The 14,181-nt window shown below is 52.1% G+C and overlaps 1 protein-coding gene across 11 annotated transcripts in view; it reads right to left on the bottom strand.

The window, feature by feature from the left end:
- Dab2ip (DAB2 interacting protein) overlaps nt 1-14,181 on the bottom strand; it is a 170,658-nt gene that overhangs the window by 57,262 nt on the left and 99,215 nt on the right. For all 11 annotated transcript variants that reach the window (XM_075986009.1, XM_075986019.1, XM_075986016.1 and 8 more), the window contains one exon: nt 11,422-11,564. In XM_075986009.1, coding sequence (XP_075842124.1) covers nt 11,422-11,564 — 143 coding nt within the window. The remainder of the gene's footprint in view (nt 1-11,421; nt 11,565-14,181) is intronic.

Genomic DNA, 14,181 nt, shown 5'->3' with positions numbered 1-14,181 from the left:
TCCCCATGAACAGGGAGTCCCGTTCTAGTGAAATGCAGACATATACCGGGCAGTCGGGGTGGGCAGGAGGCAAAGTCCCCTGAACTCCCTCTTGTAGAATCAGACACATTAGCACTTCAAGCTGAGGAATCATTCCTTGAAGAAACTACTTCCTCTGGCTCACTGAATGCCGCCTACCTGTATGTACAATAGGATTCCCTCAGCTTCAGCGACTGTAACACCTGTAAGAAGGTCTGAGAAACACTCCCATGGAAGCTCTGGACAGAGCGGGAGACAGGGAAGTGTACCCCAGCTTGGAGAAACAGGGCTTTCTCCAATTTCCAGTGGCAAGTGGGGACAGATCTGTGCCTCAATTTCCATTTTTAGCATGAGAAGAAGCAAGAGACCACATACCAGAAGGAGCATTCATCTTAACAAGAGGCAATTAAAAAAGGGCTGGAAATCTCAAATGGAATCCCCTCCAGGCTACCAATAGCCTTCTAAGGTCCATAAACTGGGAGACTGGAATTCCAGAAGAGGATAGAGGCAGATGTGCCTACCTTACCCTCTCCTGCTCCAAAATGCACTTCTAGCCACAGGTAAATACCATGCCCTGTGGGCTTCCAGAAAAGGGGCAAGGTCCCCACAACAGCTGGCCACATGTCTGAGAAGACTGTACAGGAACAGAGAAGCCAGGGAATATAGACATATAACCCACGTGCGCCAGAGATCTCATTTATGGATTCCAGAAGAGGCACGACCAGCACAAGGGTCACATGGGTACAACACTAGCAACTCCCCCAGAACAATTCAGTGCCCCCACTTTTCTCTTAAGAGAGGGCTCCTTGAAAGGTAAAGGACTCCAGGAACCACTGGCTCCTCTGGAAGAGTTCCTGCAAACCCATTCATGGCAGACCCATCCATAATGGCACAGACTTTGCTCCCAGCAAGGACAGTGCTTTATTAATTATTCAGAGGACAGTACAATTATGCAAATTTGTGGACAGCCTCTGCCCAACTACTGCCTTCTGCAGAGAGTGCCTGAGGGGGATGGGGAGACCCAGAGTCAGAGCTGCTGTGTACAGGGGAACCACTCAACACACAAAAGGGACAGTAACTCCCAATATCCTGGCTAAGGTTAGTACTAGTCAAACCACTAACCCAATGAGGGTGTAAACCAGACAGATGGACAGACGGACAGACAGACACACGGACACACACACACGGACACACACACACGGACACAAGTTTGAAACTACTTTGAAGATCAGCTCTGGGTACCTTATAATAACTTTCCCAAAATTACATCACCTGTCACTTAGCCAGCAATGCCATTATGCAAGGTTCAGTCCTGCAAGTCCTGAAGGCAGTGAATACATCCAAAATTGTCTTAGAAACACGCTTCTGAGGAGAGGGAACACCTCAAGCTAATGTTTACCAAATGATGCTCTGCAGAACACTCCTACAGAGGTCTACAACTGCTCCTGGGGATGGGGTGGGGGCAAGAAACCCTGGCTTAAACAAGACAGAACTGGTGTCTTCACTGCAGGACCTCTCAAAGGCTCTAACCTTCTGGGCCAAGCAAAGAAAAGAACCCCACAGAAAACAACACATAGGCCCACATTTAGGAACCTCTGAAACCAATTTTGAGGTCATTCCCCACCCCCAGATGGTTTTATCCACCTGTAAAATAGAGAAAGCACTGGTTAAAGCTAGACCCTCGAGATGGGAGACAGACTGCTCGGGTTTAGACCCGAGCTCTGGCGAGAAGAGTGCATGTGGCTTGGCCTGTCATGAGCACAAAGTGCTGAGGACGCAGCTGGCATGGAAGACGCTCACCATGTGACCAGTACACTAGAGGACCCTGACTTTGTAAGACAAAGAACTCCTACGTCTCCAAGTCCACTGTGAGAAAAGTCTCTAACCCTGGAGGGAGGATAAAGTAGGCATACCAGGGCATCAGCAATGGTGTGTGTTCACCACCCAATGCCTGGCATAGGGGCCTCAAAAATGGTAAGCAGTTAGCTATTGTTAGTATTATCAGAAATGTAACATAAACATGTGAGCGGAGGTCACATGGAAGACAGCTGATAGGGCCACCTTGGGACTCCGCTTTCTCCTCTGTAAAGTGGGGGTGGCAGTAGCACCTGTAAGGGTGAAATACGGAAATGCATAACACCGAGCAGAACCCATCTTCAGTGTCCACTCAACGGTGGTGGGTGGTGCCATCCCAGCACCAAGAGAAGCCTGCCATGTAGACAGCAAGATGAAGGACGTCTGCATCCCGCCCAGCCACCGAGGTCCATGAAGCTCCAGGGGCTTCACTACCTGAGCACCATGAACCAAACCCAACAAAGACCTCACACACCTTCAGTGTGCAAAGGATTCCTTTCAAGAAACCTGGGGCCTGCTTCACTAAATAGAGAATTTGAAGCTCAGAGAGAAACAGCAGGTGGCACCAGGTCTCAGAGGACTCCTCAGCATGAGGTAGTGTGGGAACTACAGGAGATGGGACTGGGCAGCCAGGGGTTCAAATTCCAAGACCCTGCCTCACAAGCCAGACCCCCTCACCCCTCTCACTCACCAACCATCTGATGGGTGGTCTGGGCTGATCTGGCTACTCCCCTCAAGACAGGCCTCTCTTAGGCTACACTGAGAGCTCTGTCTGCAGGACAGGACACCCCTACAGTCAGTCACACTGGCTGTCCTATGGGGGCGGGGTGCCTTCATAGAACTGGGCTTGAATTACATGGCTGCCACTGACTTCATCATGGTAAGTGAAGTCACTTCTCTCCACCTCAGCATCACCCCTAGAACCAGGGAGTCAGAAAAAGGACTGGGCCAGGGTTATCCGTGTGGGCTCAATACTGGACCAAGTGCAACTCCAGCTTTGGCCTCCCCTCTCTTAGTTCATTTACCTGCTGACCACAGTGTCAATGTCTGGCCTCATCGTAGCACCTCCAGGGAGCCCTGAGCTCTGGCCTAATGACTCCTTCCAAAGTGGAACCATACAGTAAACACCAGTGAGAAGTTCTCCACGGCAGAAAAGTGAGTGCCTTCCTGAGCAAGAGCAGCAGGCTGCCTCAGGGAGGCCTCTGTGGGTGCTGGTTTCTTTCTTTGACCATGAACTTATTTCTAACAAGTAGACTCCTGGTTTGGGATGTTCTTTTTTTTTGTTTGTTTTTTGTTTTCCGAGACTGAGTTTCTCTGTGGCTTTGGAGCCTGTCCTGGAACTCGCTCTGTAGACCAGGCTGGCCCCGAACTCACAGAGATCTGCCTGTCTCTGCCTCCCGAGTGCTGGGATTAAAGGCGCGTGCCACTACCACCCGGCCCAGCTGGGATGTTCTTTAAAAAGGCATTACAACCTTAAAGCAAATGGCAGGCCCAGATAAAGGTACAATCTCAGCTCTGGCTGAGCTCTGGTCAAGGAATGAACTGCCTGAGCAGAGAGATCTCTCAGGAGTGACAAAGGGCCACTCCACACTGAGCTTCAGTTTCTACCTCTGTGAAATGGGAAACAAGCCCCTCCTCCCTGTGAGGAATCAAGAACACAGCATGGGATATGCTTAGACAAGCTGCCAACACACAGCTGGGTCACCATCTTTACCCCTCTACAACGGTTCTCAACTTTGGGCAATAGTTCTCAGACTTGGAGGAGACACAAGTTACCCAAGCACAAAGTCTAATCCAGCAGGTCTAGGGTGGAGCTCAAGAACCTGCATTTTCTAATGCTGACTCTCCCCTACCTTCAACATCTGGGACAAACTCCATCCCAGACACTTCTGCGACTCAGTTTCCTAGCTGCAGTCTGGGGTAGGGACTGGAAAGGCATACATGGGAATAGGAATAGGGGTGGAGCCAGGAACAATCCATTAATAAATCTCCTCCCCAGCCAGAAACACTAATTGTTGAGGCTTGGCCATTCTTCACGTGCTAACAATATGCAGCTGCAATACAATGCTCTGATTATGAATGTCAGAAAGACAGAGCATGAAATTAACTTCCCCTTAGTCGGTGGGCACAGGGAGATGCTATACTAATTCACTGCCCTCAGCATGAAAACTCCCAAAGACAATGTGGCATCTTATTAGGGTGTGTGCTACCCTGGTGTCATCTATCCCTCTGCCCAATGCTCTTTTACAATCCAACTGGGCTGATGTACAATCAAGCAGGACCCTGCTTGTTCAAGACAGGTCAACAGCGGGCAGGTGGGGCTAACAGAAGGGATTTGCCAGGGCAGCTGAGAGAGGGTAGAAGACCCCCAGCTCCACAGTGGGGGCTTCCCACAGGAAAAAGTAAGGTGGGGGACTGCTGTGCTGGAACAACTCACCATGCAGCTGAACAACACAGGAAGCTGTCCCAAGAGATGGGAAAGCTGGACTCAGAGCATGCCTGTGCCTCTTGCAGCTCCTGCGCCAGCCTGGCCAGAAACACCAAAGTACCCATGAGTGCCAGCAGAAGGTGCAAAAGCCTGCCAGGTTACCTTTAGGGGAACGTTCCCAGAAGCAGGGCCTCGAGGCTGTCCACTGACCCATCTCTCTTAAGAAACTTAGGCATATGCAGCAAAGTTACTCACTCACTGACGGTACTAAATATTTCTGGGCAGCACACAGCACTGTCAGTGCTTCTGACCAGCCCACTGCAGAAGCGCTGTCAGGAGTCAGAGGCCTGCCAAAGGCATTCTTGACATCTCTCCAGGATTAGGCTTAACCTCCAGTTTTGGGGGTCACGTCTTAGTCTAAGAATGTCCAAGCGGTCCCCCAGAAGGCTGTGAGGTTAGACACTATCTTCCACCCTCTCCTGGGATCATACCCACTACTTGCCTAAGTGAGGGCTTCTGTAAGTACTTACAGCCCAAGTTCCAAAAGCAATCTATGTGTGCACATAGTCTAGCACATGTGGTGGACAGTCATGTGTCCATGAAGCTCAGACACTCTCAGACAGCAGGGATGGAAGGGGAAACCTCCGGTATTCAAAGATCAGGAGACAGCACAAGACCAAGCATAGTCTCGCCTTACTCCCGGACCACTGATTCCACATGCACACTGAAGAGGTTTGCTGGGGTTTGGCCATGGCAGCTGTTGAGGCTCTGCGGGGCTAAGGAAGAGTACCCCTTACATAGGGTGAATAGGAAAGGGGACATGTTATGGAAGAAAGCCAGTGAGTACAGAGGGCAGGCCTTGGGCATGGCATGGTGGAACTCTGAGGATGGGGGAGCCTCAGTTCATTGTAGACCTGCTGCCCCCACACCCACAAAGCCCCTACCGGACAGGAGAAAGTTCCTCCTTCCAGAGGGACTTAGGGCTCTCCTTCCAGACAGACATACTCAAGACAGCAAGAATCTGTAACCACCAGAGCTTCTCTGGGAAGGGGAGCTTTGTCCTTCATTCTCATAGAGAATGGGGCTGGCAGCTCAGAGCAGTGAGAAGCCAAACAGCCAGAAGGGAGGTCTGTGGTTTCCTTCTCCCCTTTTCACTCTCTCTGTGATCGCTAGTTTCTTTCTGTGGTCTTTAGAAATAGCCGTTAATTAGAGCCCAGTAATTAACTTTCTGGTTCAAATAATATTTTGCAAAGGAATTCCATTAAAGAGTCGATTTGCATATCCTCTGATATGGGGCTTGGAAATAGGCAAGGCTACTTGGGAAGAGAAGCCCCATGGTACCCCCAAGACTGGCTGCAACCAGGACATGGGTTCTACTTAGCATGTGAGATTGAGAGGGGAGTCTAAAGGCTGCTGATGGGTAAGTTATCCCCAAGAAGTTAGGCAGCTTGTTAACAAAACAGGCCAGCATGTCCACATGCCCAGACAGTACTGCATATGTGGACGGAATGTACACATGGGCACCCCGAGACTACACACACATTTACAGAAAACACAGAACATGCACCTGGACAACACAGAAAACACAAAAGTTTACACATCAAGAAAATGCACAATAATAATACAGTAGTCAGCACTTACTGACTACTTAGATCGAATCATTTCCTGTATTTGACCTACAGAAATCTTAAAACTTCATCTGGTCTAATCCAACAGGATACCAAGCTGGTCTGTTGCAAATACATAGACATATACCAAAATATTTACATGTCATGCACACACACCTTCCTGAGGACAGATACACATTTGCAAAATATATAAAAAGTATGCAGATATATTGGTGCTTGTTCAAAGGTCAGCTTTCCTAGCCTCTGAAACTTCAGCTGGGCAGCCCGGGGCTGATCACTAGCTAAATTCCACCATTCCTTAAAATATTACCCAGCTCAGATACCTAGAAAGTCCGCATGGGGACCACAGATACAAAAGGAAGGCAAGGAAAATGAGAAAGCACAAATAAACCGGCTGTTCCACGCATCCAGGTTGTGTTCTGTGGCGTTCCTTGCCTCTGGAGCTGAGGCTCAGAATCACACACACGGCTCTAGCTGGACTTGCTCACGCTCCTGAGGAGCCACATACAGAGCTGCACAGGGAAGCAGTGTGACTACTAGAGGCCTGGCAGTCATGTGGCCCTTCTCTGCCCATCTACTCTGTAAAGGACGGATGCTCGCGCCAAGTACCATAAATATAAGTTTCCCTTGTAATGATTACTGTCTCAAGAATTAAATCTGATTCCCATATGGGAGGGGGGATGAAAGCCAGGAAGCCTTCCTCCCAGGAGTTAGTGAATTTCTCGTAGAGCTCATATAACATGTAGGACCCACCCATACACAGCCGGCCAATCAGGGTAACCGAAAGTCTGCAGAGGTTTCTGTCAGAAATTTAGAACATGGGGTGAGTCTGGAGGAAACAGCACCGCGGGCCACTGGACTCAGGGGAGCAGTCAGTAACTAATCACTAACAAGTAAATTAATGTAAATAAAGAAATACCATTTTTCTGCCTTTCCAAGATGAAAGGGACCGTTTTAATGATGACAGACAGACAGCTCATCTCTTAGTGTGAAGAAACACTAACAGGTAGCCACTCTCAAAACTCACTGGCAGAGACTAAACCATTACAGTCTTTCGATACGCCTTTTGTGTGTGTCAAAACTTCAAACTTCATATTCTTTGACTTAGTAATTCTATTTCTAAGACATTATCCTATGGGAAAATAAGAGATGTAGACAAAAAGCAAATGCTCAAAAATTTAAATTAGAATTTAAATTTAAAATGTAAAGAAAAAGTAAAGCTAAACTAAATGATTTAAAATAAAGATGGCTCAGGAGGAGCTGCAACAGTGGACATTTAAAAAGGATTTTAAAACCACACTGGAAACCTCTTCACTCCCAGGTGCAGACAGACAGGAGGACGAAAGGACAGGTGGAGGGTCTTTTACCAGGCACTCGCTCTGCTTTGCTCAAGGTTAACAACGCCCTCCATTAGGACTCAATTCCTCCTGCAAGGAGCAGCGGCATCTATGATCTCTCTACAACTGTGGAATGATACCGAATGACTGACTGTTAGTCCTGGCACACGGATGAGAAAACTGAGGCCTACCAAACAAGATGGCTTCCCCCAACTGAAGTTAACTAATACTTGAAATCCTATAGTTAGGTGAAGTTCTTTCACACATTATGTTTTAATCAAATTTTAGAAACATTTAAGAAGGGTGTGAGACCCAGTATTAAATGCTAAGGAAACAGCACGGAATAAGATCAAACACTTGTGATTAAATAGTGAATGTATCAATACCAGTACCTCCATCATAATTTTCATTGTGTCCACTCTGTAGCTGTATAAACTGATGCTCCCAAAAGCCTAAGTGACTTGCTCCAGCAAGGACTTCAAAGACAAAGCTGACATTATACCTAATAAGTATCTAAACTTGAAGTCACTATACTTCACAGACCAGTCCCAAGGGAAAGTAGACAAGAGCTTGATGTCCCATTCCCTGTGCACAGCAGGGCAGGAACCAGCACATAATCACTGGCCTACGGACAAGAACTACCTTCCACTTCCTGTTCTCCACCCAGCTTCCTGTCTCTTCCTCCAAGAGCTACCTCAGTCCTGGAGACAGAACTCCTACCTGTCTTCTTCTCAGGCCAGGTGAGAGTCCCTGTAACAACCCCACCCCACTTCCAACTATCTACCCTCCCTGGTCTATACATACACCGGAGTAACTCTCAGCTATGGAAACTGAGTCCCATAGTCCCTGGAGGGGAGAGTGCAGCTCTAACTGTGCACACACCAGCCTTGCCTAGTTGCACCCAGCTGCATTCCCAAGTTAAGCATCACAGGAGGCCAAATGGCAAGAATGGGAGGGTACCTCCACTCCAGAGTACAGAGAGTCAGTCGGAGGGGACACTCTCACCCAGAGTTACTGAGAAATGGTATCGGGGAAATAAGGGAGAAGGATGTCAGCTGACTGGCCTAGCTCAGTGACTAGGTTCTGGGAAGGCAGAACCACCATATCCTTTACTGCTTTTACCAACATTAAAACCCCTTGCCAATGAAGCAGCAACACTTCCAGCCTGCACAAAAATGCTTCTGCCAGCACCAGTTCACCTGGGGAGCGCTGGCCAGCACTCACTTCTGCTGTCCAGGAGAAATGACTGCCTGCCCCTGATGCTCACTGGCAAAGCCTCCGAAGGCGACAGGAGTGTCTGAGAGGCCCAGAGATCAGAGACCAGTTGAGAACCTCCTCTGAAGCCATCTTCAGTACAATAAGTACAAAGGCTCAAACCTGTCCTGTTGTCCTGTAGCCCTTGAGCCCCTAAGACTCTGCTAATCTGACACAAGCCTCACAACCAAAGGGCAGCAGCCCACACCCAGGGCAGATTTCTTTCTCAAGAGTCCCAAAGATTCCAGCCCAGAACTACCTGGTTTCCAGCCTCTGGACGGAGAATTTCAGAGCAACAACAAAAGGACCGCCCCAACACAGCAGTCTGCAGAGCACACAGACTATACACAACGCCTCTTGAGAAGTCATACAAACCAGGCAGATTCACACACACTTAGACTCTAGAGATTGACCCAGATAGCCCCAAACTGTTCATCTACACGGGAGGGCTTCTGGGATCAGGGCTCGTGCATGCAACCTTGGAAGCGTTTATTCCCTTTTCCATCGCTGCATCCCAAGCATCCTTCCCATCTCAAGTATCCACTCACTGCTTGGTGTCTGTATTTACCCCAGCCCCCGGGAGAGGCACGGCAGTCAGTGGGAGTGCCATGAAGAGGGAATTCAATCTCTCCCTGATCTGCTTATCCCACCCCACCTGGGCAGCACAACACCCACAAGAGTGAAGAGGTCCCTTTCCACTGACCCAGGCCTGACCATGAGTCAGTGAACTCCGAGAATGATGACTCCAGGACTGTCCCAGAGGAACATCTGCCAAAGCACCCAGCTCAAGCCAGCGGAGCTGTTCCCGAACAAAGCAACAAACCAAGACCCCAGTACTGGCAAAGCCCATTTCAGCCTCTAGACTGAATAGGATTCCAAACCCAGTCTCCCTGACTGTTCATGGAAACCTGGGCTCCTTTTCGATTCCAGACAAGCCACTAGGCCAGATCTTGTTTAGAGAAAATTAAAAAGACAATTCCACACCACTGCCAGTGACATTCAGCTCCTCTTGCTGCCGTTCACATTTCCAGAAATGGACTTGTAGTTTCACTCTCAAAGCCGACTCTGCCTACCCCTCCCCCTACATAGAACAAGGCTAACCTGAGAGCAGGCTGAACAGGATGTATCCGAGGTCATCTTAATGGAGCCTGGACCTCTGGCTAGGGTTGCTAGTCAAGCGCTTGCTGCCGGCTTCCCAGGGCGGGAGGTAAACACCACACGCATGCCGCCTGCTCTCAAGCGGACAGACACACTGGGAGACCGGGCTGCCTGCTGTCTCTCCTGCTCCCGGACAACCACCACATGCACACAAAACCGGGTACGTACACAAGTCCTCGCATGCGAGAACAGAGGGTCCGGACCCCTGCCAGGGAAAGCGCGGAGAAGGGCATGTTCTTGGGGGACACAGTCGGAGGTGGAAGCTGTAGGAGAGTGGAAGGCAGCAAACCGGATGGCCTGCCGTCCAGACAGACAATAATAACAAAGATGGGAATGGAGATTTTCAAAGACGCAGTGGCTGCACCCAGCACTGAGCTCTGACCTGGCTACACCTTCCTGCCAGGGAACGCCTGGTCCCCTGAGGCACCATAGCCACTAGTGAGACGCTGGGGGTCCTGCTTTAGGCTGGGCTGGGCAGCTGGGGCAGGAAGCCAGGTGCAGACAGCGGTGGGGATGCACTGGAGAGCCGCTCTGGGCTGAGGGACAAGGAAGGTCTAGCGGTTCTAATTGGGTTGTGGGAGGGGTACTCTGGGGGAAGACGCTAGCTGTCAGTTAATCGTCATTCCACCTTGGGCAGGAGTTGGGATAACTTGGGCTCCTTTGCTTGCTGGAACCAAGGAGGAAAGGAGAGACATTATCATTCTACCTGTGCCTTCCACACAAAAAGTGCCAACTCGCCAATGGTAAAGCGGACACAGACCTAGGGAGACGCCAGTACCCTAAGATGTTGGGGCTGAATGCTGAAAAGGCTTCTTAGAGCCCATTGGCTCCTTCACCTCCACGACACGTTCTAACTGGTACAGGAATCCATCACTGTGCCTGTGCCTAAGTGGAAAGGTGCCTGTGGCTGATACGACTCAAGGAGGAGATCCAGGGCCCCCAGAGACTGTGCCCGCCCAGTGCCCCCGCACGGACAGGATGGCTTGCCCTTGCGAGCTGAAGCCTGCACGTTGCCAGTGACTCCAAAGCAGGCTCAACAACCTCCTCCCCGCTCCTCTGCCCCACAAGCCACCTCCCCCTGGAATTTCCACACCTGCTCTCGGCTTACCCAGAAGGAAGCAGGGAATAGGAGACACCCCTGGGAGCGGAAGGAAAAGGAGGGGAGCAGCAGCCCAGACTGGAGGGGGAAGGCCCATCTTCCGGGGTCTCATGCTATGCCCATCAACCGGGCACTGCCCGCTCTGCTCGCCCCAGCCCCCAGAGGAGCACGTGCCCTACTTAGCGCAGATGTGCCCCCAGAGCAGCCCAGCCCCCTGCTCCTCCCCTCCAGATGTTCACCCTTTTCCGCGCCACGAGCGCTGCCTGGTCTGGGTAAGACCCAACCGAAAATGCCTTTTGTATCGGACACCGAGGGACTCGGCAGGCCGGGGGATGGGTCCTGAGGGTGGAGGCGCCACTTCCGTCCCTCCAGACACCGCACGGCCCGGGAAACAATGCCCACCTCGGCCAGAAGAAGCAGGACCCCTCATGCCCGAGAGGGCACTTGCCGCCCGGCCTCACCCTGGACCTCCGGCAGCCGGTGGGGGCAGCAAAGGGTGCAGCCTCGGCCCCGCGGCCCGACGTAGACCCCGTTCCCGGAGTTCCCGGAGGCCGGCGAGGCGTCTCTCCCGCGGGAGCGTGCTCTGCCCGGCTCCGGCTTTGTCCCTGCGCCCTCGGGGCACAGCCCGGACGACGGCGGGCTCACCTCTCATTGTCCGCGGCGGCGGCGGCGGCAGCGGTTGCGCTCCGGAACCCCGGCAGGATGTGGCGGAAGCTGTGGTTGCGGTCCAGCTTGGGCTGGCTCTTGGTGCGCTTGATGGAGCCCTTGAGGCGACGGCTGAGGAAGCCCTGCGCGCGGGGCGACAAGAGGGGGAAGGGGAGGCGGGGTTAGCGCGGCGGCAGCGGGCCGGGACCCGCACCCTCGCGGCCCACGGCGGGCCGGGTTCGGCCCCAGCAGCTCGCGGCCCGCGCCGCCGCTCGCCCGCCCGCCGACCGAGCGCCGTCGGCCCGGCCCGCGCAGCGCGGCCCAGCCCACCCCGCGCCGCCCGCCGGCCGGCCCAGCCCGCCACGTCGCCCCCGCCCCTAAGCCGCCGTTGCCTTGGCGACGCCGAGCCGAGAGTCTCCGACCGTGGCCGAGGATGCCCGAGCCCCCTACCCCGCCCCCCTGGTGCCGAGAGGGCGGGAGGTGAGGGGGACCCGGCTCCGGAGGGGCGGGGACCTGGGGGTCTCGAGCCACCAGCTGCCCCTCATCTCCCAGCCTTCCTTCACAACCAGGCCACACCCCCAACCTCCGGGAGGAATCCACACCCCGCCCCGTCCGGGACTGACAGGAGCGGTTGCACAGAAGGAAACTAAGGCCGGGAGAGCAGGCCCTTTAGGCGGCCAGCGCCTGGTAGCAGCATTCTGGCCATCTAGACCAGAGTAGGCAGTGACTGGATGTCTGGATGGGCGCTGACACCCTTGGACCCCGGCAAGGCCAATTCCCACGGGTACAGGGTTTCCCAGTTCCCGCCTTAGGGAGGGGCCTGAGGTGTTGAAGGATTTCCTGAGTATTCCTCAGATTTGGGACACCGGACTCAGACCATGCCTAGATTCACCGGGCAGCGTTAACCTGAAGCTCCAGCTTAAACCACCACCCCCAACTCCAATCACCCCACCCCAGAGCTTCTGGACTAATGAAGAAGCAGGGGAGGAGGCAGGCAGCAGTCAGTACGCGCAGGCTGGACCAGAGCTCCCTTGATAGATGATGAAATTTTGCGGGGCTCAAGGGGCCACGGCTTAGTCTTACTGAGTGAGCTGGCTAGTTTTCAGTCAACTTGACACAGGCTAGTCATCTGAGAGGAGGGAACCTCAACTGAGAAAATGCCTCCACAATATCTAGTTGTAGGGCATTTGTTAATTTAGTGATTGATGTGGAAGGGCATAGCCCATTGTGGGTGGTGCCATCCTGTACTGATGGTCCTGGGTTCTATAAGACAGCAGGCTGAGTAAGTCATAGGGAGCAGGCAGAAAGCAACACCCCGCCATGGTCTCTGCATCAGCTACTGCCTCCAGGTTCCTGCTCTGTTTGAGTTCCTGTCCTGACTTCCTTCAGTGATGGTCTAAGATATAAAAGCATAAACTGATAAACCCTTTCTTCCCAAAGTTCCTTTGGTCATGTTATTGTTTTGTTTTAATCATAGCATTAGAAACTCTAATCCTTTAATCTCAGCACTCAGGAGGCAGAGGCAGGTGGTTTTCTGAGAGTTCAAGGCCAGCCTGGTCTACAGAGTGAGTCCCAGGACAGCCAGGGCTACACAGAGAAATTCTGAGAAAGAGAGAGAGAGAGAGAGAGAGAGAGAGAGAGAGAGAGAGAGAGAGAGATTGATTCTAAGACACTGAGCTTGGGACCTGCAGACACCTTGGGAACTCCCCGAGGAGGGCTTGTCTGGGAGGGGTGCTGGGACCCACCCACTCAGTCTCCATCCAGGGTAATCTTAGGACAGAAGTAAAGGAGTGGTAACTATTTTGATGTCAGTGCTGTCGTTGAGATTTGAATGTCACATTTCATCCATCACAGGAGAATGGGTGGGTCTGACGGTCCTCTGACCTCAGAAGGTCAAGGGGACATTTGCAGCCTCAACCCCCCCAGACGTGACAAGCTCAATAATGGGCTAAGTAAATCCTCTCGTGCCACAGAGAAAGTACCAGAAAGACGTTGCCTGCAAATGAAGAAGCCTTGCTCAGAGATGTCTGCCCGAGGACAGCCAGTTCCAGAGGCTAATGCCAGAGAAGTTCCCACAGGACACCCGTCTCTTGCAACATCTTAAGCTATCCCTCACCTTGCTCTTTTCCCTCTACATCTTTTTCTTCTATAGCAGCCTCTTTCTGTTGTCACTTGTCAGCATTCCACATGTTCTCCCAGGGCCACTAAAATGCCACCCCCACCCAAAGGCTTTCCTAGCTGGTACTGTCCAAGTGCATCTGACCCCTGTGCCCACATGGCCTGACAAGGGGTTCAAACGCACTGCACTCAGTAGGTGCCTCTTGGCTTACAGGACAAATTGGAGGGACCCTCCCCCTGAGACATAATCCACGGGCAAGGCATTGCAGACTAGGGGAGCTTGAAGCTTCTGGGACACAGCAGGCAGGACCCTGCACCTCCAAGCAAACGCTGGCTCTCCCAGCTGCCTGGCTGCCCTGTGTGGCCTTCCCTCACGAGTATTAAGTTAGGGAGTCTCCCCAGCACACTTGGACTTCTCTGGGTTCTCACTTTCTGCACTGATGAAGATTTCACCATTGTTACACTCTTAGGTACAAAGAATCACAAAGCCCACTTGACAATGGAGCCCATTCTATAATAATATCTTCAGTTCGACTCTATTTCTGAGTTAAAAAAAAATAAAAGTCTTCTCCCCTCTAAGAAAGTGGGTTGGACCCTTGCAACTTCCCCACTTGTCCTCACGAGGCTCAGATGCCACCTGTC

The sequence above is a fragment of the Microtus pennsylvanicus genome, chromosome 9 (assembly GCF_037038515.1).
Source record: "Microtus pennsylvanicus isolate mMicPen1 chromosome 9, mMicPen1.hap1, whole genome shotgun sequence".
Classification (NCBI taxonomy): Eukaryota; Metazoa; Chordata; class Mammalia; order Rodentia; family Cricetidae; genus Microtus; species Microtus pennsylvanicus.
The sequence above is the reverse complement of the archived record's forward strand: the minus strand, read 5'-3'. Positions and strand labels throughout refer to the sequence as shown.